General features: G+C 28.9%; 2 protein-coding genes across 3 annotated transcripts; one reads left to right on the top strand and one right to left on the bottom strand.

Moving 5' to 3' along the window:
* Positions 1 to 1,970: 1,970 nt before the first annotated feature.
* Positions 1,971 to 7,929, bottom strand: LOC115034286. 2 transcript variants are annotated; one of them, XM_029490662.1, is made up of 4 exons: positions 6,960 to 7,929; positions 5,755 to 5,848; positions 3,099 to 3,257; positions 1,971 to 2,296 (listed from the first exon to the last, which is right to left on the bottom strand). In XM_029490662.1, exons 1-3 carry the CDS (start codon positions 7,702 to 7,704, stop codon positions 3,209 to 3,211), a joined length of 888 nt encoding a protein of 295 aa, XP_029346522.1. In that variant the 5' UTR covers positions 7,705 to 7,929; the 3' UTR covers positions 1,971 to 2,296; positions 3,099 to 3,208. The 2 variants fall into 2 exon arrangements, with proteins under 2 accessions (XP_029346522.1, XP_029346523.1); XM_029490663.1 differs by lacking the exon at positions 5,755 to 5,848.
* An 8,846-nt stretch (positions 7,930 to 16,775) lies between these two features.
* Positions 16,776 to 26,024, top strand: ACYPI31162 (uncharacterized LOC100569781). Its single transcript, NM_001246126.1, has 4 exons — positions 16,776 to 17,212; positions 23,377 to 23,511; positions 24,859 to 24,987; positions 25,907 to 26,024. Exons 1-4 carry the CDS (start codon positions 17,164 to 17,166, stop codon positions 25,966 to 25,968), a joined length of 375 nt encoding a protein of 124 aa, NP_001233055.1. The 5' UTR covers positions 16,776 to 17,163; the 3' UTR covers positions 25,969 to 26,024.
* Positions 26,025 to 26,530: the final 506 nt, after the last annotated feature.

Raw genomic sequence — 26,530 nt, 5'->3', positions numbered from 1 at the left:
TAAAGAAGACAAATCAAGACTAGGTAACATGTTTATTGTTGAATTTATACACTTTAAAATTAATAATTTCCATTTTCCCTGAAAAAATTCAAGAAATTTCGAACACTATAATGATGTTTTCATGTCTGTGGTCATGCGTACAAATGTCAAATACACAGTGAGCCAGTGAGATGTAATAAATACATAATATATTTTTATCATTAATATTTTGTTATTTATTATCTTTCAGAAACCTATGCACATAAAAATAATATTTACAAAGTATATCTATATATCATCTAAATACATAACCTTGAACTAACTTCAGCACGGCGCGCACAGTAGGATGAATGGCACTTTTAGACGGCGAATAGTACTTTTTTTATAATTAACTCATCTTTACAATATGCTGATATTAAAAATACAATTTCAAAAGAATAAATTAACATGCACCCACCCGACTTATAGAGCTGTTTGTATAAAATATATTATATATATATATAGTATTTGATTGTTATATATATTCAAACTGTTATACATTTTTATACCATTTTATTTTCTCATTTAAAACGATAAAAAATATTATTTTATTTTATTCAGTTATTATATTGTCCTACATGTAATAATGACATATTATTTTTTTATTTAAATAATTTTTTTTTTAGTATTTGATATTATATTAAGTTGACATTTTAAGTGTTTTAATGGTTTTTGAACTTTGGAGGAATGATACTTAAATTTACGCAGTTTTACCAATTATTCAATATAAACATATTGTAAAAGAAATTGATAGCCGTTCAACAATATAAACATTTTTTTGCATTCTAGCTGTTTCAACTGTAATTTATAAAAATGGTATTCTTTATTAAATTAATGTTTTTGTTGTTATTCTCGGGCAGTGGCGGAATTGCGGGGGGCAAAGGGGACACTTACTTTTGCTCCTCCAAATAATCCACATTTAAAAAGTATTCTTAACAAGACTGTTAACATAATATTATAATATTAAAATATTTTTTTCCTCAAATTACTTTATAAAAGTTTATAATTTAGGTTTCTCTTGTTGAATAATATTATATCTGTGTTACGTATTGTCTGCAGTGTTACTGTCATCGCAATAATCGCATTATTCGTTACTATTATCCGTGATTCGTGAACACGTTATTATCTTGAAATCGCGATTATGACTACAAGAACGGCCGAACGGGAGGTTAATTTTTTTGCCCCCCCCCCCTAAATTTTTATCCAGTTACGCCGCTGTTCTCGGTTCAAATAGGATAAAAATAAATCAGCAATCAATAATAATTACTGTACTGTATACTAGCAGTACCTTAACTGCAAGATGATTTAAAAACTATTTTTTAGAAAATTAAACAGAAGTTAACGTTTACAGATGTGCATTTTAATTTTTAAATACAAGGAATAACAATGTATTTTCGAGACGTTAAGGAAATACATTTCTCGGTATTTGTACATAATATATAGCTTCACTGGAGATTAGAACGCCTTTTGTGTTTAAAAGATGATGACAAAAAAATTTGAAAGTTTTGATTAAGGAAAAATGTGTGAATGATATATAATATAATAATATAATGTGTATTATAGGCGATATAACGATATATATTACATTATTACATACAACAATTTAGTATATAATACTGGTTGGAGTTTAATTTTACTTAAAAAAAAAACTCTGATACACTCTAATACTATAAATAGAAAATTTTTTTTTTTTAAATAAAATCCCGCAAGAATTAACTCGTTGATATTCCATTTTATTTAATGTTAATAAAAAATAAAAATGTTATCATAATATTATTTTTAAAAAAAATGTCCTTTTGTAGATATACTTACCTAATTGTTATTTTATTATAATAAAGGATAAATTGAGAGAAATCAAAACCAAAATACCAATGTATAATATTCAATAATATATAATTATTAATTCAAATGTACCTTTTTGCAAATATATGTATATAATATATTATATAAGTACACACAAAATACATAATACATCATAGTTTAATAAGTTTCTATAAACAAAAAAACAGAACGATTCTAATTGTTCTCTTTATACAGAAAACAATTATCATCCACAGCCCGCACCTATATGTATTTAATCTATTAACTATGTTAATTGTTAATATTTAAGTATGTATGCCTAGAATTTACATTTGTTTGGACGATAATCAAATCATAGTGCAATCAACGTACAACTTAACTAAATAAATAAATCATGATCAACAATAAATTATAATTCATACTTTACTTTTATATAGTTTATTAAAAACCACACAACATTGTAACAACTACGGATTATCTGAAATAAAAATAAAATAAAAATTTATATATATTTTCTACAAAATGTCTTTTTTTTTTTTTTATTGAGCTTGAGCCGGGCAACTATAAGGCTATTAGCTATTTTTGTTTTGTTTGTAGGTTTTTGTTGGTAGGGGGAGGAACACGTGTGTGTTTGTTTTTTTGGCAGAATTTTTGATTCAAGTACCCGTAGGTATCTGCCATGCCTGGGTGGGGGATGGCGGCACTTGTTCTCCGGTAACCGTGGCTTTTCTGAAGAAAAATGCCGCCTATGGCCAAGGTATCGAACCGACGTTGGTGTGCGTCGCAACCGACACCTTAGTCCGCTCGGCCACTCCGTCCCCTTGTCTTTTTTTGTAATGCGTAAATAGGACCAAAACCACAAATATTCGTTAATTGTTTTTATTTTACGACTCATAGTTTAATTACCACGATTTTTTTTATAAAACTTTAAAAGGTAACCAAACATTAAAATATAATGATTATTCTACAAACAATTTGTCATTTTGTTGTAGGTACAAATTCAAAAATATTTATGGGGATAACATGGAATATAACGCTTAAAGTTATACTATAATTAACTACACCTACTGAATAAAAATTCAACGTATTAATTATAGGTACAAATACAAAATAAAAATTATTTATAGAAATATGTAATTTTTTTTTTTGTTATAGGAAAAATAAATTTAATAAAAAATGAAAATGTATTAGGTACAAGGTTTTTCATCATACCCATTACCCATATATTTTCCCCATATTACTAATAGAAAAATTAATTGGTAATTTATAGTAGTACTCACATTATAAAACAATTCCAAGTTTACAATTTTTGTCCTTGTAAATTTTAACTTTTTTTGGTTAGCATTATTCATTTTCATTGTCAATAATATCAACTTTTTACACTTCATATTCATTTCGGTCCAGTTACTGCTGTACAATGCGAATATGATTGAATCTTTCTAAATAAGAATAGCCAAAATATAAACGATATTAATAAAAAAACTTTTCAAACAGGGACTTATAATTAGGTAGTTGAATCCAATAAATTTTCTTTAGCTTGTAGGTATTTATATATATATTTTTTTGGAGAGTAGACAGAGTGTAATACTTTACACAATATGATGTCTGCCCACTTTGATAAACGTAAGAACATAATGTTTCATATTTGTATTAACCAAACCATATATAACATAGGTATTAATAGGTACATAATGTTATATCTGTGTTTCCCAACCTTTATGGGTCGAGAATTTGAGATATTCTTAAAATATAATAAAAAAAACTATCTTTATTAATGATTATTATATATAAAGAAAAAAAATTATCTTAGGCATTAATTTATTAAAAAATGTTAAGTAATATTTTATTTGATACCTCTATGATAACTGCGTACAATAAGGCGAAGTGTACTGGGCCGTATTTAGACATTTGCACCCCCGGAGTTAAAATGTATGGCACCCATTTTCAACAGGTACATTTTTTTTGTATCATAGTAAATTAGTATAGGGATGATGGCAAAACTTTTTTTTAACCAGGGACCATCATATTAATATTTATTTATTTTTAAGCATATAGGTACTTAAATATTTTAATATTTAAAAACAATCTTTATATTTAATAGAATTAGGTATTCAGCATTCAGTAAGTAAATTTTAAAAAATTTTGTTCAATATCATAAAAATCATTCATTTTTTATCAATAAATAATAAATATATAATTATATAATAGGTACCAAAAAAATAATGAATTTAAAATTACTTGTTTGTGTAAATTGTCAAATAAAGAACATGTCATGTATAAATGAAACGAAAATGAAGGAATTAAGCAAATTATTTTCATTGTTGTAACTTCCCAAGCAAAAAATCTATCCTCGGTGGTGAAACTCTAAAATCATTAAATTTGCAATAAGTTTATATCCACAAATGAGTTCATAATTAATTTTAAATACTAAATAGGTATACTAAACATACGTGTACTAAAATGTAATATTATATTTATTTTATAAGCAATCACGAACAATGGAAAATTGGAAACGATTAATCATAATAATATACTTTAACGATATATTTTATTGATTTTATCAACAAGAATAATTAAAAGAACGTGTTTATAAATTATTGCATAAGTGTAATTTTAATATTTTATTTTTATTAAATATTTTATAAAACATTTTATGATAAGTACGTATTTTTTTACCATTATGAAGATAAACCAAATTACGATGAGCGATATTGACGAATAAAAAACATGCAACAACATTAATCGTTTGAATATAGTTAATAATTCATAATATTTCCTGAAAAATAAAATGACAGAGCTGTATTAAGGCACCCAATGGTAATATTTTGGAATCACCCTATGTCCCTAACCGCCTATCCATCTCAATATAATATAGCGTAATAGGTGTCTAAATACGAGTCTAAATATCATCGTAGTATATTAGTATATACTAGCCACCAGGCGTATATGTATATGTGGGATTTTGAGGAGTTAATTATGTGCATAAATGATTTGAAAAAAAATATTAAAATACGCATTTGGGAGGGTTGCTTAAGTCTAACCAAAAATTGTTATTTCTTACTTATCTCCAATTGAAAGAAAAAAATATTTAAGATCATACTTCATAAACATCATTAGGTATCTCTAATATACTGAGTAGGTACCTACTGATTGTGGTATAGTAAATAAAATAAATTACTGTAGTAGTTCTGATTATTGCAATCTACATAGGTGATAATGTAAAATAATTGTCAACTCTTTTTCCTGTCAATGCGTGCGTGCTCTATAAATTAGCCAAACCGAGGACTTCTACTCCCTAGGGATTGTTCTCTCACCTCCATACAGCCTTGAATAAAGACGTAAAAGTTATAATAAAGTATATAATAAAATGTTACCAGAAAATCTGTCATCCTTTTAGGTGAATAAAATAAAGTCAAACAATATTTAAATTTTTTTGAATAATGGTATTTATTAATGCCATTAAAATATACAATTTTAGTAGACTTATATTACGTTACTCCTAAAGAGGTTTGGAAAAATTATTTATTTTTAAAGTAGGTACCTACATATTTGTATTAAGGTTAATTAAGGTAAGGTGTGGCAAAAAGGGTCTAGGTGTGTCGAAAAGGGTCAAGGTGTGGGGAAAAGGGTAACTAAGACCTAACTTTAAAGAGTGTTTAATGTTAGTAGTTCGTTATTTAAATTTTAAATCCCTGTATCCAGGTATAGCTAAAACGTAGTTCATACTTCATTTTTTCTCAGTTTCTTTATATATTATGACAACCCTGTCACATTATATTGCTAGGTATTATAATAGGATTATCTCAAATATTTTGTTATGAACATTATTTTACAAAGAAATGTATAAAAAAAAAAAATACAAATCTTTGGCATAGGCAACGCTGGGCGGGAGATCTAGTTAAATATAAAAATAAAAATAATAAATTTAGCTCTTACTTTATAACTTCTTGATGATCCTTTATAATTGATATTAATTCGTCATATATTAAATCGTGTTCGTTCGATATATTTTGTTTTTCATCTTTGTTATCTACAAGTAAATTAATTAATTGAGTCTATTTTGAAGTTTCGTACTGAAATTTGGCAACATCATCCGAAATTTATCCACAAAAAAGGTTTTTAACGGGACAATTAACATATAAAGAAGACAGTATTCCACAGTAGATTTACCACATTTTTACCATAGGTACAGAAGAAATGTATGTGTGTTGTGGTGTTATATCTTTTTTATAACTTAAAGACAATCCATATTATTTATTCGTACAACTTCATTTTGTTTTTGTTTTAGATTCTGAGCGGATCGAGGGATCTAGTAGTTTTACAATGGTGTTTATTATTTTGTTTTTTATATATATCTGTACAAAAAATTTCTACCAGAAGGAGTGCTTGGATTTCAACATATAGTACCTTATCTTTTAGCAAATTGGATTAAGATGGTACTTTAGGGAGGTAATTTTTCGATTTTTTCAATAGTTATTTAATTCCACTGGAAAAACCGCTGACAAATTCCAAAAAAACGCTAAAAATAGAATTTTAATTTCTAATGCTTTGTTTACCACCATAGAAACGAATAAAAATAACGATTTTAGTTATTTTGTTGTAATTATTAATTCAACTTACAGGCTATAATAAAATATAATAACAATATAAAATATCCTGACTGACAAACCGTCTACGCTCAGAATCATTTTTCGTATACAATGATATGATATCATTGAATTCAAATTTAATACAATCCATTATACAGTGACCCACTTGTAACTTACTATAATATAGTTAAGCGACATCCACTTACCCTCTTTCGATAGAAATAAAGATAACAACAGTAAATTTTATTTAAGATACAGATAAAATACTATATTATAAACCCCTCAAATAGCGGGTGTATGGCGTCGATGTGTTGAGTGAACCATTTCAATACAGATCAAAACTATATGTACTTACATAAATTAAATAAGTGTATTGATTTTCCATGGTACATGTTTAAAAAATGAGGTACCTAATAGACCAGTCATGAATACCTACTACCTACCTATCGATGATTACTTTACATTTATAAGAGTGTACCTATGTGTTTTAATATACAATATACGGAAGGGTTCACTTATTATACTTATATACCAGACAGGCCATATACTCACCAGAAATTTTGGTACGAGAGTCACAGAGCGATTTATATCCGACAGACTCGAACTTAGCGTTAACCACTTGAAACTGGCAGGATATGGCCAGGCACAGTGTCACAAGAAGAACATCGAATGCGGTGAACAATGTTCCCCCGCCGACGGTGAACAACATCTCGATGAAGTAAAACGTTTTGTAGTGCGCGTTGTACGTTTCGTCAGTTACTATGAAATACAAATTCATTATGTTCTGTCGGTAATTGCCGACCGAACCGTCGTGATTTTTGACCGTCAATGTATCGTGACGGAACATCAGAGAACCGCTCAGTAAAATCACCAGTGACATCAAATACGCAATGGCCATCGTGTTCGTGATCCACACCGAACGTTCTCGCCAACGATCTAAAATTTGTCTGTCCCGGAGGTTTTGCGATGTAAAATCGTACCGCGTGATCGTTAAGCAGTCCCATATGTCGTTAGAGTGGTAGACGACTTTCCACATTTTGTACGTCAGGAACAACGCGGTTATTCCTTTCCAACCATAATCTACGCCTACAAGAACACCGTCCGACCAATAGTACACACCACTAGCGAAGAAGACCATCGCGACGATACACACAAAAAGCATATTGATTGCCACTACAATGTGGTACACATTTCGGCCAAGAAATTTAATGGATCCAGGGTTTAATATTTGAAACAATCCTATAAGCTTTGCCAATCTAATGTTGAAGACGTGGTTGTTTTCGTTCCAAATGTCCATCGTGATAATATTATTATGACTGATGCAGAATTTTAAAATTGGTATACTTAATATATAATATTATTGTAATGTATATCTTCTGACGGTCATCTGTTGGCAAACATATAATATAAAACACTAAGCATCACATTAAATATTTAATTTTCGTAAATATTAGACATGGCACATTAGTTGTGCCCAAACAAACCTTTAAAATAAATTAAGTTATGCCAATGGTATCCTTGTTTTACATAGGTATATACAGTTGTAGTCGTGCATAAAACAATATATTGTCTAGGACCTAAGAACCTATATAGACTCAAGCAGGTGATCAAATATGTATTTTTAAAATTTTCAAACAACTTAGATATTATGGTTTAAAAAATTTGATATAGCTTATGAGACTTTTAACGTCTTCAAATGTATGTTAATATATTGTATATTACCTAGGTACATAAATAAAAATATATATTGAAGTTTTATAAGAGAAACGTAAAATACGTACAAAGATAGGTAAGTGTAAACTGTCTACTTGCACGTCGTTCTTTTGAGTACCGAGTGGTCCGTCGTTTGTATTAAATGAACTATAAGGAACCAATAGAAAACACATAATTTATTTATTGGTATATCCTTGACTTATTTATGCATGATGGATAAATATTTAAAATTTTAAAATAATTATTGTCATGACATTATAATATTATATATTTAAACTATCCTGTGTCATTTTACCTTGGATTCTCAGTATTACCCATGTCCTGTACAAAAGTATAGCATAATAATTATGCAACTACAATTTTAATTATACATTTTTACAGCACCTATGCATTTGTGTATTATTAACGATTGACCTACACATTTAAACAATAGACGAAGTTTTTAAAAATTTAACAAACTAAAAAAGGGTTAGCTGCACCTAAATAATGCGGTTATCGTTGACGTATAAGTGGTGTATGCGACGTGTATTAATAAATAACTAAATAATATTACATTTGTCAAGGTTGTTAATATCATCAAACTTTGATTCTTTAGACTATTTCTTGAGACTTTAGTCTAAGTTCGTATTGTATAAAATAAAATATGCGTTTTGTCTCCATACACATCATACTATTCGCAGGGCGTAAACTCGGGTAATAAATATTTTCATGCATATTTAGTTAATTATGATTAATTTTACAATTGTATTGTTACGACATTTTATGATAATATTTGTATAAAAATAATTAAATTAACTCTTACTTCATAATTGCTTGATGATCCATTATAATTGATATTAAATCGTGTTCGTTTGATGAATATTTTTTTTTTTCATCTGTGCTATCTGCAAATAAAAAAAAGGTGGGCAAGTGGATGTCACTCTGCTGTACAGTAGGTGAGCAAGTGGGTGTCGCTCTGCTGTACAGTAGCTTACAAGTGAGTCACTGTATAATGGATGGTATTAAATTTGTATTCAGTGATATAATATCATTGTATAAGAAAAACGATTCTGAGCGGAGACGGTCAGTCAGCCTATGATATTACTAAGTATATTTGATGATATTATTGTGAATAGAGCAATTTATATAATATAACCTATTTACGTGGAACCTTGATTTAAATTTTCAATCCTTAGATATAAATTTTGAACATTTTCTAAATATTTTAACTAGAAAATAATTACAGTAGAACTTCCATCTAACGGTCACCAAAGGGACTGTAAATAATGACCGCTATTTAGAGGTGACCATCCTATAGAGGTGACCGTTAAGGCGTTAACGGAAGTTTTACTGTATGACATTTTAAATTTGATAAAGGTAGACAAACTTATGATGAATCTTGTATTACATTTTAAATATTTATTATTTAGGTTTATTATTTCAGTTAAATTCTTCAGAAATATCCATGTTAGTATTAAGAAATTCATATTTCAATAGAAAATGTTATAAAAGACGTGTAAGTACCTATAGTTCTTAAATAAGGACACGTGTAACTTAATTATTTATTTATTTACGGAGAAAAGATACTCCAGTGACAAAATTATTAACATTGGTAGAAAAATTCAACATTATTAAATGCCATTCTAAATAAACAATTACTAGGTACCGTGTGTGTGTTTAATAATTTAAATAATTAATGTTTTGGTAATGGTATTTTCCATTGAGTTAAAACTTAACCCCACAAATCCACCATTATCGCTAAAATTTATATCAAAATCATTGAAATCCATTATGTGCAATTCGACCATGGGAAATCACATACCTACACAATCTGATATTGATAGGTGTTGGCATTTACTACAAATACTAATAGGTACCTATAGTGTTTAGGTAATAGGTATAATCAATGGTACTATATTGGTACCTACAGTCCTACATAAAAAAAACGTATCGACTAAATTGATTATCATTAACAGTAAATTACTTGGTGGTGAAATTATGCATAAAATTTACGCTTTATATTATGTACGGATTAGGTATTAACGAATAACCCTCCGTTAACCACAATAAAATCACAATAAAAAAACGCGCCATGGTTGATACCTCATGCTTGTAAACGACATTCAATATTCACTATGAAGTATTATTTGCAAAGGTGATGAGGAAACTTGCATAAGACTAATTGTTTAAGAAATTAATTACCTACCTACCTATATCAATATTATTATAAATTATAATATCAATTTACGGATTCTTATGATTACCTAAATGTCATGTCTACGACGCACCCTTTAATCATGAAGCTATTCTGCTATAGGTTTTGAAAAATATATAATTTAAGAACTTATCATGTAGGTACTGAGGATAATTCTAGAAGTTAGAACCTACCCTTGCCATTATTAATTGTCATTACCGTCACCATCAACACTAAACGAATATACATCTAGTTATAAAGTTATAACTTACAAATAGGTAATAACTTAATACTCATTCAATGAGTTATCAATATGACAATATATTATGCTGCCATTTGCAAGAAAAAAAACTTAAGAAATAAAAATATTTTAAAATGTCATTTATTTTCGAAGATTTTGTTTTAATGAATTTAAAGTAAGTATGTGAAAAAAAATTTCCGAGAACTTTGATATTTGTTGAGAAATCAAGTGTGTACCTACTTATCTAAAATAATAAAATCATCACTTCGTATAGTACCTATATATTATACACGCACCGGTCACATGCGTTACCGTGGTAATGAGAACCTATACACGGTAATGAAAAATAAAAAGCGCTTTTTCCGTGAAGCTTACATCACTATTGTTAGATAATAATATACATAAAATATATATATATTTACCTAGAATATATTATATTTTGCAATTATTATTGCGGGCTTTGCGAGAGTATTGTGAATTAGTGGTAATTTCATGAGATCACTGTGGAGATCATAATATAGATTAGAATATAATAATTAAATAAAACAACTGTTTGCTAAAAAAAATTCTTGACCTCATCAATTCGATATAGATACCTATGTATAATAGAGAATTGTATCATTATAATATAGGTATACAGTCCGGAACAGGGTGTCTACCAGTTATTGTTTTCGTGTACCTACGCATAACTAGCCTAAATTATTTTTATTGAACGCGCTCTTACCTATATTATTATAACTATAATGCCTAAATGTTATTGGGAAAATCTACTCGAATGGTGATGCCAATGCTGGGACTGTAAAGGATATGGTAAAAATGACATAGAATTTTGTGATACATCAAAAGTATAGGTATATAGGTACATTGTATTGTCATTATTTACTACTAAGTTGATTTAATTATTAAACATTTTTATTGATTATAAGTAAAATGTGTAAGAACAGTCACGCTGAGGCTCCGAGTACCCATACGCTTAATTACTTTAAAAGTTAAAACTTACCAAAATCAAGTATAAATTTAACACTGTAGCAGGAATGTGGCATGCGCATTAAAAATAGCTATTTTGATGGTTGAATTGATGATGGAATATTATGTTCTTTGAATAATTCAAGTGGAACACGTGTAAGTGATTTAAAAAGAGAATTAGTAAAATAATACAATTTAGTAAAAGAATAATATGATTACCGTGACCAGGGTGAGCAATAATTTGCAAGGCTGGGCATTACCGAGTTAATAGATTAAAAGTTAAGTTATTTTGAACTCATTTACTTAACTTACTAGTTCGCTGTTTTAATTAACTTAACTTTAACTTAACTCATTTGTATTTACGTTAACTTAAAATCAACTTATATTATTTATAATATTTACAATTAAGTTAGTACTGAATTTTCATATTATCCAAATATAATTTGTATAAGTTATAAGTTCGTAGAATATAGACAATTGTATTAGAAAAAAAGATACATTTACGAAAAATGTTCTACATATTTTTATAAATAAAAACGAATGTTTTATTAATTAGGTACTAATTAATAATAATATAGGGGTAACATAATATTAATTTAGTCGCACGTATAAAAACATCAATAGAAACTAGCCCACGAAGCTCCGATTCATAATACCTTCTTAGTAGGTACCTACTCATTAGATATTACTTATTACTTATTATTTATTAATATTGAATACCTACATTATTATAAATTAGTATTGTGCGGTAATCGTGAATTGTGACCATTTTGATTTATACATTATATTTTATATTATAATTTTATTTCAAAAATACCAATCTACCTAATACTGGTGTTAATATAAAAAAAAAAATAGTGTATTACCTATAAATACGTAAAAACCATAATTCATACAGTTTGCGCTGTTATTAAAATGTAATAGATATTTAGAATAACCTAGTTGTAAAATACAAATTTTGTATATATATTATATAATATAATATATTCACCACTTATATACATAGAAATAATATGGTCTTTTTTTTATAAGTTTTAAATTTTTGAGTAATTATTTTTTTTTAGTAATAAAATGTGTTAAACAATAAATAACACATTTACACACAATATTTATTTTTAAATGAACCTACCGTGAAATATGAATAGAATTCTAAAATGATACAGCCCCACAGGTTTTAAATTATACATACATAATAATATATATAGTACTTAAATAGGTACTTATATAGATACTTTGATAGATATAAACTTAATTGGTGTATTAAAAATATACATTAAGTATTAACTTAATTTTTAATTTAATTGAAAAAAATACTTAACTGAGTTAAAAAAATATCATTAAGTGGCCCAGCCTTGATAATTTGTATATTTTTCAGTCCGCTATCATCCACATTTCTCCACTGGACCTGTCCAGTCTGATCTTGATATCACAAGTTTAATTATTTTTAAATACTTAATATAATTTAATTTTAATTTTATAATAAAACTCGAGGAAGTAGGTACTGATTATAAGTATTGACCTTTTACATTTTAAATATCGAAGGCTTAGTGATCTACACGAGGAAAACAACTATAATAACGTTTGTTGTAAAGTTTGTCATAGAGCCAGCTGGAAGTCTAACTCATCTAAAATACTTTATATAATAGGTACAATGGGTGACAATTTGATTATCTGTCCGAAAACTATATTAGTACTTTGTTATTACTGTGAATATTTTATTTAATATAATATACTGCGATTATTTCACATTCGCCCACGATTATTATTTTAGTCAAGTACTTACGTGTTCGTAATCGCTGATTTCTACTTTTTATTCGCGCAAACATTTCTAACTATTCCCAAACGGTTTTCTTAAATCCTTTTAGAATGTCAGTTGACGTACCTAATCATCCAGGGGCGAGCTTAATAAAAATGCATAGGGTTGTAGACGTAGTCTTTAAAATTTTTTGTCGATTTGATTTTGAAATACCGTGAATTTTTGTTAACAAGAATATTTATTAGTGTAATTTATTGATTCACTTATATTTCATAACAATTAATCGCTATGATTCAAATAATCTTGTACAGACTTTCGCTAAGCTGTCACGATACTGCAGCACCTGCAGAGTCATCCAGAAATATTGATTTAAAAATGTATTATAAATTATAAAAATATATTAGTTATAAAAATAATTTTTAACTTATTATAGTTTATCAATGATAGAGATATTTAACCATAAAATGGAATATCGTCTTACATTAGTATTGCTACATAGTATATTTTGTGCTTATGTATTTTTGGTTAGTAAATACTCAACACCTTTACCACAGAATAACGAATACAGATAATATTCTCGTATTTTAGTTTGTAATTATTATCATAGGTCACAATTATTTAACACTAAAGTTGACCTAAGTCCTGCTGGAATGCTATTGGTTCTTTAATCACACAAAAATTAAACTGTCTATAATATATTAAAGTGCGTACGATGGACTGCTGCTGCAGAGATAACAAATGATCGATAAGAGCGTATCCTATAGAGTAGGCTGATATATTAATATTCTAATATGTAACTAATATTTAACCTATAAACATAACAATAAGGAAGGTTTTGTTATTTTATTCGAAAGTTTTAACAAATATTGCATTTATCTCAACTGGTTGTAAGAAAAGACAATTATAATATTATTCAGCAAAAAACTAAATGTTTTACACCAATTATTCACCTTATTATAATATTGTAGACTAGTTGACGCATATTAGTGTTAATAACGCTAACATTGGGCGTTGAACTATATTCGTTTTTCTATTTAATTTATCAGTAAACCACAAATTTAACAACTAATGCGTCTATTTTGTATATTACACAGAAAGCCATATCTATAAACAATATATAAATGATAATATTATATACGTGAATACTCTATTGTAAGCAGGTATAATTATAATATATTATGATTAGATTTAAAAAAATTGATTATAATTTTTCATCACTTTGATTTACGTTATTATTTTCATCGGTAATTTATAATGAAAATTCTGATTTGAACTCGTTAACTAAACCTAACTTATTAAAATATATTATTTTTGCATGGTGTGTATATGTGTTTCAACTATAAAAAGTTAAATGTATATAGCTCAACAATTAGGTATATACCTCCTAATACTGTCAACAACGCAGTAATTTTTATAACAAAAATAACATAAATATTTGAAGTATCATCACTGTGTGGTTTCTTTCATAAAAATTGTATATTCATGTTTTTCTAATCTTAGCCTATATTCTTATTGCGTCAACTGATACAGATTGTACATCACTTTTACAAATTAAAAATTAAAATATTTATATTGCTCATTAAAATATATCACAATACCTATTTAGTTTCTACGTAAGCATCATTTTGTCGAATATCAATTCTCATATAGGTACCTATATGTTTGTGATTTTCGGTATTTTAACTCAAAATATAATCTCGAGAATTTATACCACCCTATACATATATAGCTGCAGGCTGTAATTTTTATACGTGGATAATTATTACCTGTTTACATTTACCTATATGAATACCTGGATGTCTATATAATTAATAATATAATGATATATTATAGCTAATTGACTACTTTTTTAAAACTTAAGCGATCTAAATTTAACTCTTAATTAAAGCAGCGAAGTCATAATGTTTATTAACGCATAATCTGCATAAATATAGAATATAGCCAATGTAGGTCATAGGTATGCAACGAACATATTGGTTATAATAAAATAATCGATCAACTACAAAATGTCACATAATATTCTTATGTATACATATATATATTCACATAAATACCTTTTACCCACTACCTATATAGCTATAATATCATACATTTATACACGTGTAAAACGTGATATAATAATATGTATTTATATTAATTATTTAGTAACTTTATACAGGACGATTCTTTCAGCATCGGTACATGATACTCATTACCAGTACATATTTCCTCATTATTTTAACTGTATTTGAATTTTTTTTTTTTAATATAAAACGGCTGTCAATATTTCTTTCATTCGTGAGTACGCTATTTGTCCTCAATTTTCACATTTAACCCTCATAATAGGTATGTTTGTCGAGATATCCACTACATCTATTTCGGTAATATAACGGCAATAATTGGTAACGTGCCAACATATCTTATGTTTTTAATTTAAGCTCAAATAATTTTCGGTTGGGTAGTAAAACATTTTAAATTGAGACCAAAAAGTGAGAAAAACTTCTTAAAATAGTTAAAAATTAAAGTTTAAATGATGAAAACCCCGCGGAATTTATGTTGTGGCGTTGGACCACTCACCGCTTGTTTATAAACCATTTTAATCAGGTAACACTGTAACAAGTAAAAACTATTCATTCTTTTTAAGATCGTAATATTATAGTCAACATATAATGAATCGGTAGTGATTATAATATATTTTCAGTGGTTTCTGAACCGATCGATGACCGCACGGAGTGCACGACGATGAAGGAAACGACGACGCAACACTTTAGATATTATGCACAAGCAATAGGTACCTACGCTTTAAATTTTCCGAAAAAAAAAGAAAATTCCAAAATATACAGGAACCGTGGTAAAAACAATCGCCTGTATGGCTGTATATATCTACCACATTATATACAGCTAGGGTTATTCAAAATTAATCATTATCCAATGCTTTGCAACCGACTTCCTAACACACCTGCAAATCTTAAGCCATGTGACTATTTATCTTTTGAGGATATGTACCGACATACCGTATACACGTAGGTATCACGTATCATCGATCACAGAGGAGCTAAGCAGAGTCTGCAATTATTACAATACGCAGATGTATGCGCATAGAATGAATATTTGAGTTTCGACTATAGATGCGTTGTTAATAGGTACCTACCATTTTATAAATATGAAGTACCATTAATTAATTTGATGTATCACACATTATATAATAATTACTGTAAACCTAAAAACTAAAAATATGTATGCATTTTTAATCGGACGAATCGCATGTTTAATAACTCTGTATATAATATTATAACGTGTATTTACAGCACGCCACCGCCGCAGTCCATCAATACACTATCGCTGTTTATATACATATATTGCAGCGGCAACGGCAGAGTTCAGTGACAGCAGCATGCATATTATAATGTTATAACGTACGTATAATATGTATACATGAACATATACATCGCATACAACACCGGAAGTAAATTTAACTTGAAACGATAAACCACTGCACGGAGCCAACAATAATGTGTTCCAATATCACGTTGTTAAATTGAGATAAAAACCAAATACATAAAATAGAAATCACGGTCTGATGCATATGGTGTATATATATATATATATATAATATATAATATTATAAACCATAAAATGTACCGCGATCACCGGGTGGGCGTGCGTGCGTGTGCGCTACAATAGTGCGGGGACGATTAAAATATGGTTGCATTTCGTCCTCATCGTCGTCTATTTCCAGTTTGTGCACATGTGTTCAACATTTGTCCGACGTATATTATACACTAGTTGATCGTTAACGCCAGCTGATCGCGAGTCCTATAATATTGAGTCTTTGTCGTTGCCATTGTCGTCGTCGTCGTCGCCCAAGACTCGAGGAGAGCCTCCTCAGACACGAAACATCGAGGATACAATTTAACCGCGGACGACCATGGACTACGCTACGCCGATGATCCTGCCACTATTACTGATCACCACGAGTAAGTACACGTCATAAATACATACAATCACGCACCCATGCGCACATAATTGGTAACATGTTCATGGGCGCAACTATAGGTGGGGACTTGGGGTGGCTACAAGTCCCCCCAAATATTTACATAGCACATCCAAATATAACTGGACAACAAGTCAAAAAAATTGATTAAAAAACGATAGTAAGCTGCAAGAGAGTTTCTTGAATTTTGATATTATCTATTTGTAATAATCTCAAAAGGCATATTTGTTGTAATTTGTAAATTTAATAAAGAATGACAAAATATTTAAAATATAATTTAAATTTGTTGATTAAATTAATAAGTATAATGTATACATGTACTTGTATATAGTTTATTTATTAATTTGTATATATATGCAATGTATTATATACATATATATTTATTATATACCTAAAGCACTTATAATCATACAAACTTAGTAGATAGGTGCAGGGGAAATGTTCACTCAGATTAATAAAGAAAATATTATGAATGCTACATAAACAATCTACAATCGTCCTCCGAAAATAATTTGGTTCCAGTCGCGCCTATGATTGGGCACTTTCACGTCGTCGAGAGACCCAACGTCGTCGTGGTGATTATTACTATTATTTGGGTAACTCACATAAGCGCAAATCACCCAAAAATATTAGAGGGGCTTAAGCTACCAAGACATTTTAGAAGAAGCAAAGCCGTGAGGGGCATGCCCCTCACACTTCTCATATATTGATACTCCTCCTTTCATCCACTACATTTGATATCTCTATTAATAACATAAAATAAATTAAAGATTTAAATCAATATTGTATAATACTGTGAGTTTGTAATAAAATGCATTCTCTTTAGCTTATTGTAAAACATAACTTTCTAATTTCTTAATACAAAGTTTGAATTTGGTACAAACGAATTCAATTTATAATCTTTATTTATTTTATGAATTTTTGAATTTTAGGTGTTTTTTAGCCTTTATTGGTAAATTTTTCATTATTTTTAAATTTTCATGATATTTTGTACAAATATTTTTAAAAATGTTATTTTTATAAAACACATTGTATCAATGATTTTTAATTCTTGTCTTATATATTTTTTTAATTGGTTAAAAATAATTAAAAATATTGATTTTATTCTTAATACAGTTTGATAGATATTTATACGTTTCATATTTTGAAATTTTAGTTAATCTTTTAGGACTTATATATAATGCATTTTAAACTGAAATTGTTGAGTTTTTAAATTAATTTTAAGGTTTTTATTGCACGGCCATAATTATAACAAGTTATGCAAATCAATTAAAGTTTTTTTTTTAAAGTTATATTATAATATATACACTGTACAGTGATAATTCTATAGTCCCATTAGCACCCCTGTGATTTGCGCCAATTGGTAATTGTGTATTATGGGTATTTTATTGTTTGTTCTATTATAGATTTAATATACTTGAATATTATTTATAAAAACTTATAAAACTATACTCAGTGTACCTATTAAGTACCAGCTGAAAGGGCTGGAGGGGGCTCCAGTCAATGAAAAAAAGTGACTTCTAGACCAATAAGCTAGACAAAATTGATGGAAGAATTTGGTTTGACAGATTTCAATTTTTAAAACGGATTATGATTGTTCCACAAGTCTACTAGCATAGGCGCAAATAGCGTTTGAGATTTGGGGGGGGGGGCTTATAGGGCTAATAGGGCCTTACTTTGATAATATTGAATAAGCTTAAAACAAAATGTAGGAAATGTTTGGGAGCGCTATGGACATTTTTGGGGGCTTGGTCCCTAAAGCCCCCCCTATTTGCGCCTATGTCTACTAGGGAATTATCGAGGCGATTATCAATATTCCAATTACTGTTAGTGTCATAATGAATAGTATAAATACAAAAATAAATTATTTTTTCAATATTTTTATTCTTGGATATCAAAGGCCAAAGCTGAAAAAAAAATATTCAAAATCGCCTCGATTATTCCCTAGTAAACTTGTTGATCAATCATAATCCGTTTTCAAAATTAAGATCTGTCAAACCAAATTCTTCCAGTTTTGTCTAGCTTATTGGTCTAAAAGTCACTTTTTTTCGTCGGCTGCAGCATAGGCGCAATTTCAACTTTTGACTTGGGGAGGGGGGGCTGAATATATTAAAGGCTAGCAGACCATTTCAATATAGCATTTTAAAATTGTATGTCCTATGTTTTTTTGGCGGAGCTACGGCTAAGTTTGGTGGGCTTACCCCCCCCCCCCCACAATCCCCCTCAATTTGCGCTTATGGGCTGCAGCCCCCTTACGCCTATGTTGCAGCAAATAATGTGACTACCTAAATAGTACATTAGTACTTATATAATATATATTATTATATTGCAACCTATAAAAACTTATATATATTACGTGTGTTCTTCAGCTGCAGTTCGTAGGTATACCTATTGCACAGTTAGTGGTTATTATCATGCTTTAAATGTAGATCACCTAGCACGGTTATAAATTCATAAACTTTTACATGAACGCCTGTGCCCTGTTTCTTAATGTATTTCTATTTTCTAAAGCAAATATTCGTGTGCTTAATGTCTTATAAGTCTAGTGTACTTCATATTAATTATTAGGCATTCGCGTGATCATAACTTTCGAATTCATAATATACCTAATTAAAACTATTGTTGCATATTGTATAGTATTAATAAAGTACTGCAATTGATTTTTTAACAATTTTTTTTAATTTTCTTTTTTCTAAATTCAATAAATATTAATCAGCAATTAATCATATTATTTATTATTCACCGAATGATGCTTAAAATATAATCGCCTGGTTTGTGTGTTTGTAACTTGAAAGCTGAAAGAATTCCATATTAATTAGATATTATTACTCATTAGTCATTACAGTAGGTATTAACTATTAATTATTATTTGTCTAAATATAATTATTAATATATTGATTTTGAAATAATTCGTACCTACCTATAAGGCTATAACCCATATATTTTGTGCGACCTAACATATACCTACGATATACCTAGTACTATTAATACCTGTACTATATGTTGGTATAATAATATGTTATGACGTACTTACACTCAAATACGCACAAAACATTTTATTGACATTAGAATAGATATAATAACAGAAATATTAAAAAGTAAAATTTTCGTAATCTACATACAGTTAGGTACGCACTTACGTGTAATTATAATAATATCGGTCCGTTGTTCATTGGTAGGTATTTTCTATAATAAAAACAATAATTAATTATTATTTATTACCTACTTTAAATTTGATAAGATAGGTAGATATAGCCGATAGATAGGTACCTACATAATATTATTGCAATGTTATAAGTTACGATATTATGTTTCTGTTATTTTTGTTAAATATTAAACATATTTCACGCCGTTATGTCGTGCGTGCACTGTCGTAATTCGTAAGTCGTAACACAATAAACCAACGCTATTCTATTATTGTATAGTAATATAGGTAGTACTGTACTATACTGAAATACTTAAATTATATTAATTTATTGATTTGACTCAAGAGTGAGTTCGGCTAGGTAAAAACAAAATATGCATAATTCAACATCACAGAATGTTATGAAATTATTCAAATGTAAACACATGACGCGGGTCTTAAACGTTCTAAAAATGTTCTAAATAATACAGCGCATAAATTCATAGTATTATACCTTCTGGCTTCGACACAGCCAGTTGTATAGCCTTCTTTTCTAATAAATGTATTGTTGATATACGAAAGTTGAAAACTGTAAAAAAAACTTACTTTAATTTATACTTAAACCCCTCCCCCTTTCATAATCCTGGTAATGCCACTACACACAGTCACACAGTCACACATTAATTTTTCTCAATATCTGAGGAAACTAACAACGAATTATGATTACCTGTACGGCTATACCTACCTACTTGTTTCGTTTTTTATTTGTCGATTTATTCCATTTATCGTTGTCGTATTATTTAATATTTTATTAAAACAATAATTCACTGTCAACTGTTCAACCGCGACCACCATCATTACGATTATTTTTATAAATAGATTTTTCTTACCTACGATTTTATCTATCTATCAAATATAATATTAATAGTAGTGATGGTCAAACGGGTGGGGGTGTGGTGCTCCCCCCGATAGTCGATACCATCCCCCATGACCTATTATTTTCGATACATGTTGGCTGTTAATAATAATATAAATTATAAATTATATTTTTAATGATCAAATGCATGTCAAAAAATCACCCACCTTCCCCTGCCCCATGGCAAAATCATTTGACCGCCACTGAATCATATAGTATATAGCCATATAGGTAGGTATTTATAAATATATCATACTCGGCGATTTTGTATTTGAAATTTTATTCACCGTGGTTAGGTTAGCCTAACCTATATATACACTATAGGTACAGTATGCACAGTTACAACTGCAGTGTTGTCGTGAACTCATGATACGAATTTCTCGAATTGCCAAGTGGTATCCTAAATAATCAGTTTCGGATTCACCGGGAATGTAGCCGTGTCGGGGGCTCTACATAGTTATGTGTAAATAATAACATAATAAAGCGAGCAATTTTTTTTCATAATACGTATAATAGGGAAGACCAAATGTTTACTGCACACCCTTGGAAACGCAACATGTGGAAGGTGTAGGTACAGCGTGAGCATCACTTGCCTCGAAGTACCTACCCCGAGCCCCGGGAGACTTAGATCCGGCACTGCCCGTAACATTAGTTATATATTATTATGTCATTTAACGGCACTATATACGCATATTATATAATTCGAAGTTCGCTAACTGTCTGCGCATCGTCACGCATCGCATGCGCAGCACAGTCGTCGATGCAATTTACGACTGAACTGTGGCAACGACGATGTGGGAGAATTAAATCGCCCAAAACAGCTGCGCAGGATAAATAATATTATATTATGTAAATGTCACGTGTAGACTGTCTGCAGCTATGGTGTATTCGTATATCTAAATATATGGTTTTCAGAGACATTATGGAACATGTACATTGTACATCTGCTGTTTCTCTGCCCGTCTAGCGTGGGGTTGACGGCACCCTCTTATTCTTGGTATTTCCGTAAATACCTATTGCAGCGATCGATCTTTGAAATATTCACTCCGCTATAATATTGTTCCTTATTATAATATTCTATATCTAAATATATATATACTAGCTGACCCTGTGCACTTCATTGTCTTCATTGCCCTTAAAAAATGACAACCCTTTAAAAAATTATGATTATTCAAATCCTTTTGGATGTAACTCTCAGCAGTAAATGCAATTCAGCCAGGGACGAATTTTCCAGAGGCAAGTTACAAATATCCCAAGTATTAATGCATAATAATGCAATTATAATATAATATAACTAATTATATTTCAGATCGTTATTGACTACCTATTGAGTATATTATCAATATTTATCATATTACATTTACTAGGGGACCCACCGGCTACCACCCACCACTCAATTTAAGAAAAATCTCAGAGGATATTGCCTTTGAAATTACCGTTTGCCACGCCACTGTAAGTACGCACTACGCGGGTCCGCGATCTACTCTAAGTAGATTGCCTATCTGATAATATATACTGCTCTTATAATCACAAAAACCTAGCAATAGCATCATAGGTAAAACATAAATGTTAATTTTAATTTATGTTTTACCTATGATGTTAGAATCGTATTATAAATTATAATTCATACATATTTACTTTATTTTATAATAATATGTATTTCGTACACATTTTTAATCATTATTATGTATCATACATTCATAGGTATCAAAATTAACAAAGTTCACTAAAACAAGTTAACACAGAAATTAATATAGGTTTTGAAGGGGGGGGGGGATGGATATTTTAACCACATCTCATCCCGTAGTTACGCCGCCACTGATACAATACTCATCACCGTGTAGGTATAGATTATTTTACAGATCTATAGGTATCAACTATTATTATATATTATAGTGATCGTTTGCAGTGATAAATTATAATATATCTATATGAAATTTATAATTTTGTATTTTTTTATAATCCTTGTGTCGAAACTGGATGTGTCACATCATCACATCTTACAAAATGGTACCTACCAACTAGTTACGCCACTGAGACATTGAGTTATAAATACAACTATTATGTAGGAAGGTATATAATTTATACAAAATATGTTTGATTTCAGTTATACCCGTGTTCGAAAGTTGTGACCAGAGTAGACAGGGCTGCCGAATACAAGAAGGCCAATGCCTTTGCGGCAAAGGTTGCTATTCCGAGTACAGATACAGTAACTACGAGGAATGCTACAAAGCTCTAAAAGGTTGTATAATCTCTAATATTTGAGCATCACAGTATTCTATTATGCTAATACACCTAATCCGTGTGATTCACGGAAGACGCTCATTATTTTAAAAACTACGTTTACGTTTTCCCAAATATTTTTTTACATAATTTTCTATTAACCCTCCTCCCAAGGCTAGGTACCTTGAAATCGTTTCTGGAAACAAGCGTTCAAAAATTATATTTAGTCTATATAGGTTTTAAGACTTTAAGTCCTATGTTCAAAATTAAATCTGAAAACTATAACTATATGTACTGTACCTACGTCTTACGACCTACACTCCTACCACTAAATTTTGAATTCAATAAATCATAAAAATGTTCAGTGTTTATAATATATCTATATGCTTTTAAAAAAATGTACTGATTGAATAGAGACGAAAAAAAGTTTATACATACCTGCCCATGTAATTTATTACCATAGAACAATATTTAAAAAGGTGGGTAAGTGGATGTCGCTCTGCTGCACAGTAGGTTACAAGTGGGTCACTGTATAATGGATAGTATATTAAATTTGAATTCAATGATATAATATCACTGTATAAGAAAAACGATTCTGAGCGGAGACGGTTTGTCAGTCTAGGTATTAGACATACCTATTATAAGTATACTTATCTATAGTATTAAAAAAAATTGACCTATAATAGGTATTAATAATAAATTCCAAATTAATCATATCACAATATCCATTAGGTACTTATAACGCGTTATACATCAACAACAAACCGTGATACTATCATAAATATATAATAGTAGGTACCTATACTTTAAAAGTTTCAAGTTATACCCACGAATAATATTATTATACAATCACAACAAAATAACTAAAATAGTTATTCCAGGTTTTTTAATATGTAATTTCGTCCAAATTTAAACTTAAGATTACTATAAAAATAAACTGTGCTTATGTATTTCTTAGAATTTTTGGTAACAGAATTAAATATTTACGTGGATTCTTGTTTTAAATTTTCAATCCTTAGATATAAAAGTTGAACATTTTATAAATTTTTAACTACAAAATAATTATTCAATTTTAAATTTGATAAATTTTAACAAGATTTTAACGTCAAATGCTTATAAAAAAAAATTGTGCTTATGTATTTTTAATATTTTTCAACTGCTATTGTAACAATGTATCAGGAACCCTGTATTAAATTGTAATAAAGCGGTAGATAATAAGTAAAAAAAAAATTAGGCTAGTAGATACCCTTAAAATATAATTTCTATATTATAATATAATACCTATACACGATTGAGCCTGGATTTATAAGAGTTAAGACAAATCGATGTATCCGTCTCATAACGAAATTTTCTCATATTTATTCAGGTCGTCGATTCGATTTCTGTGCACAAGGTCCGTGTAATCATAACGGAGTGTGCGTTCAAACTTCGCAAGAACCGGGATATAAATGTAGATGCGCGGGAACTGGATATTACGGCGCAAGATGCGAAACAAGTAATAAATTACGTGATGAAATCGTTAATAATTATTATATTGATGATGTCGTATTTTCGCATATTACGATATAATATGTCATATATGTACCTATCTATAATTGTTATTATATAGGGAATAGGAATTAAAAGATTATGGCATTATGAAATAAAAGTCTTCAAAATATGACTTGACTTTATAAAACTATCAAACGGTTTTGGAAATAACTTCAATTACCTGATGTAAAATGAAAAAACATTAACAAAATATGACATAGAAATGCGCCAAACAAATTTCTTATATTTAAATCATCACTTTATGTTCCAACTTTTAAATAAATTATTATTTTTTATTCCCAACATAATAATTCAAAAAAACCAAACAAATTAAATATTATAAAAGCTTTTTCATTCAACATTTTGCAGTACCTATATTCAAATTTCATACGTGGAAACTTCAAAAACTAAATAATGTATATTATACCTAATAACCTAGAAAATATTTAATTATCGAGTGTATCAACATTATGCATTCTATACTTACATGCCAAATAACTCTATTGATTTAGAAAAAAATATTGATATGTAGGTACCTAAGTGACGGTTGGAGACACGTGTTTACAGCCCCTCGTCTAATTGTTGACATCACGCCTAAATTAAAAGCACGAAAGTTACTAAAGTTACCATTCAAAAATATGCTGACTACATGCTAAATATATGCTATAAAAAATTTTTAGTTACAATGTGAGGGGCCCTGGGCCTGGGGACATTTACGTACCTACCTACCTACTTTTGGTACCCATGCAGCATTACACAAGTGAAAAAAAAATAGTACTTATGTGATTGAATATTTGTAATTTGACTGGTGTGCTTGAATATTTTAATATTAATAATTATCATTATGTATATTATATACACGAAAATTTGTATTATGATTTCAGAATGTTACGGACAGAATACGACTACGAAACAGGAAGTCCCGTTTGAATGTATCGTTATTTAACTGCAATGGATATATTTATTTTTTTTTAATTTTATAAACTATCTTACATCAAATCATTCACGTTTTTAAGTTTTTACCAAACATTTTTCAATGAGAAATGTGATAGGTATATATATATGTGTGTATTAATAAGGTACTCATACTTATTACCATTGAGTATAATATTAGATATATTGTATTACAATCATTAATAATATACCTACCTATGATTGCACCTAAAAAATCTACCTCCTAATCGATGACCGAGAAATGTTAAAATGTTACCTATTATTTATTAGTTATTATATATACCTACCTATGTATAGGTTACATATATTAATTATATTACCAAGGAATCAACGGAAGATTCAAGATATCTAAACATACTTACAAATTAGTAGATATCGCGATACGCCGATACTCAATAGGTATTTTACTGAAAAATGATTCTACATTTCTCAAATCCAATAATTTTTATGATTATTTTGAATAAATGTAATTTTTAGTGTATAGATACAAATAATGGCCATACGCAGTAAACAAAAAAAAATTAGTTCATTATCCAAATTTAATGGTTCTATAA

This window comes from Acyrthosiphon pisum, chromosome A2 (genome assembly GCF_005508785.2).
Source record: "Acyrthosiphon pisum isolate AL4f chromosome A2, pea_aphid_22Mar2018_4r6ur, whole genome shotgun sequence".
Classification (NCBI taxonomy): Eukaryota; Metazoa; Arthropoda; class Insecta; order Hemiptera; family Aphididae; genus Acyrthosiphon; species Acyrthosiphon pisum.
This window is presented reverse-complemented; position numbering and strand designations above follow the sequence as displayed.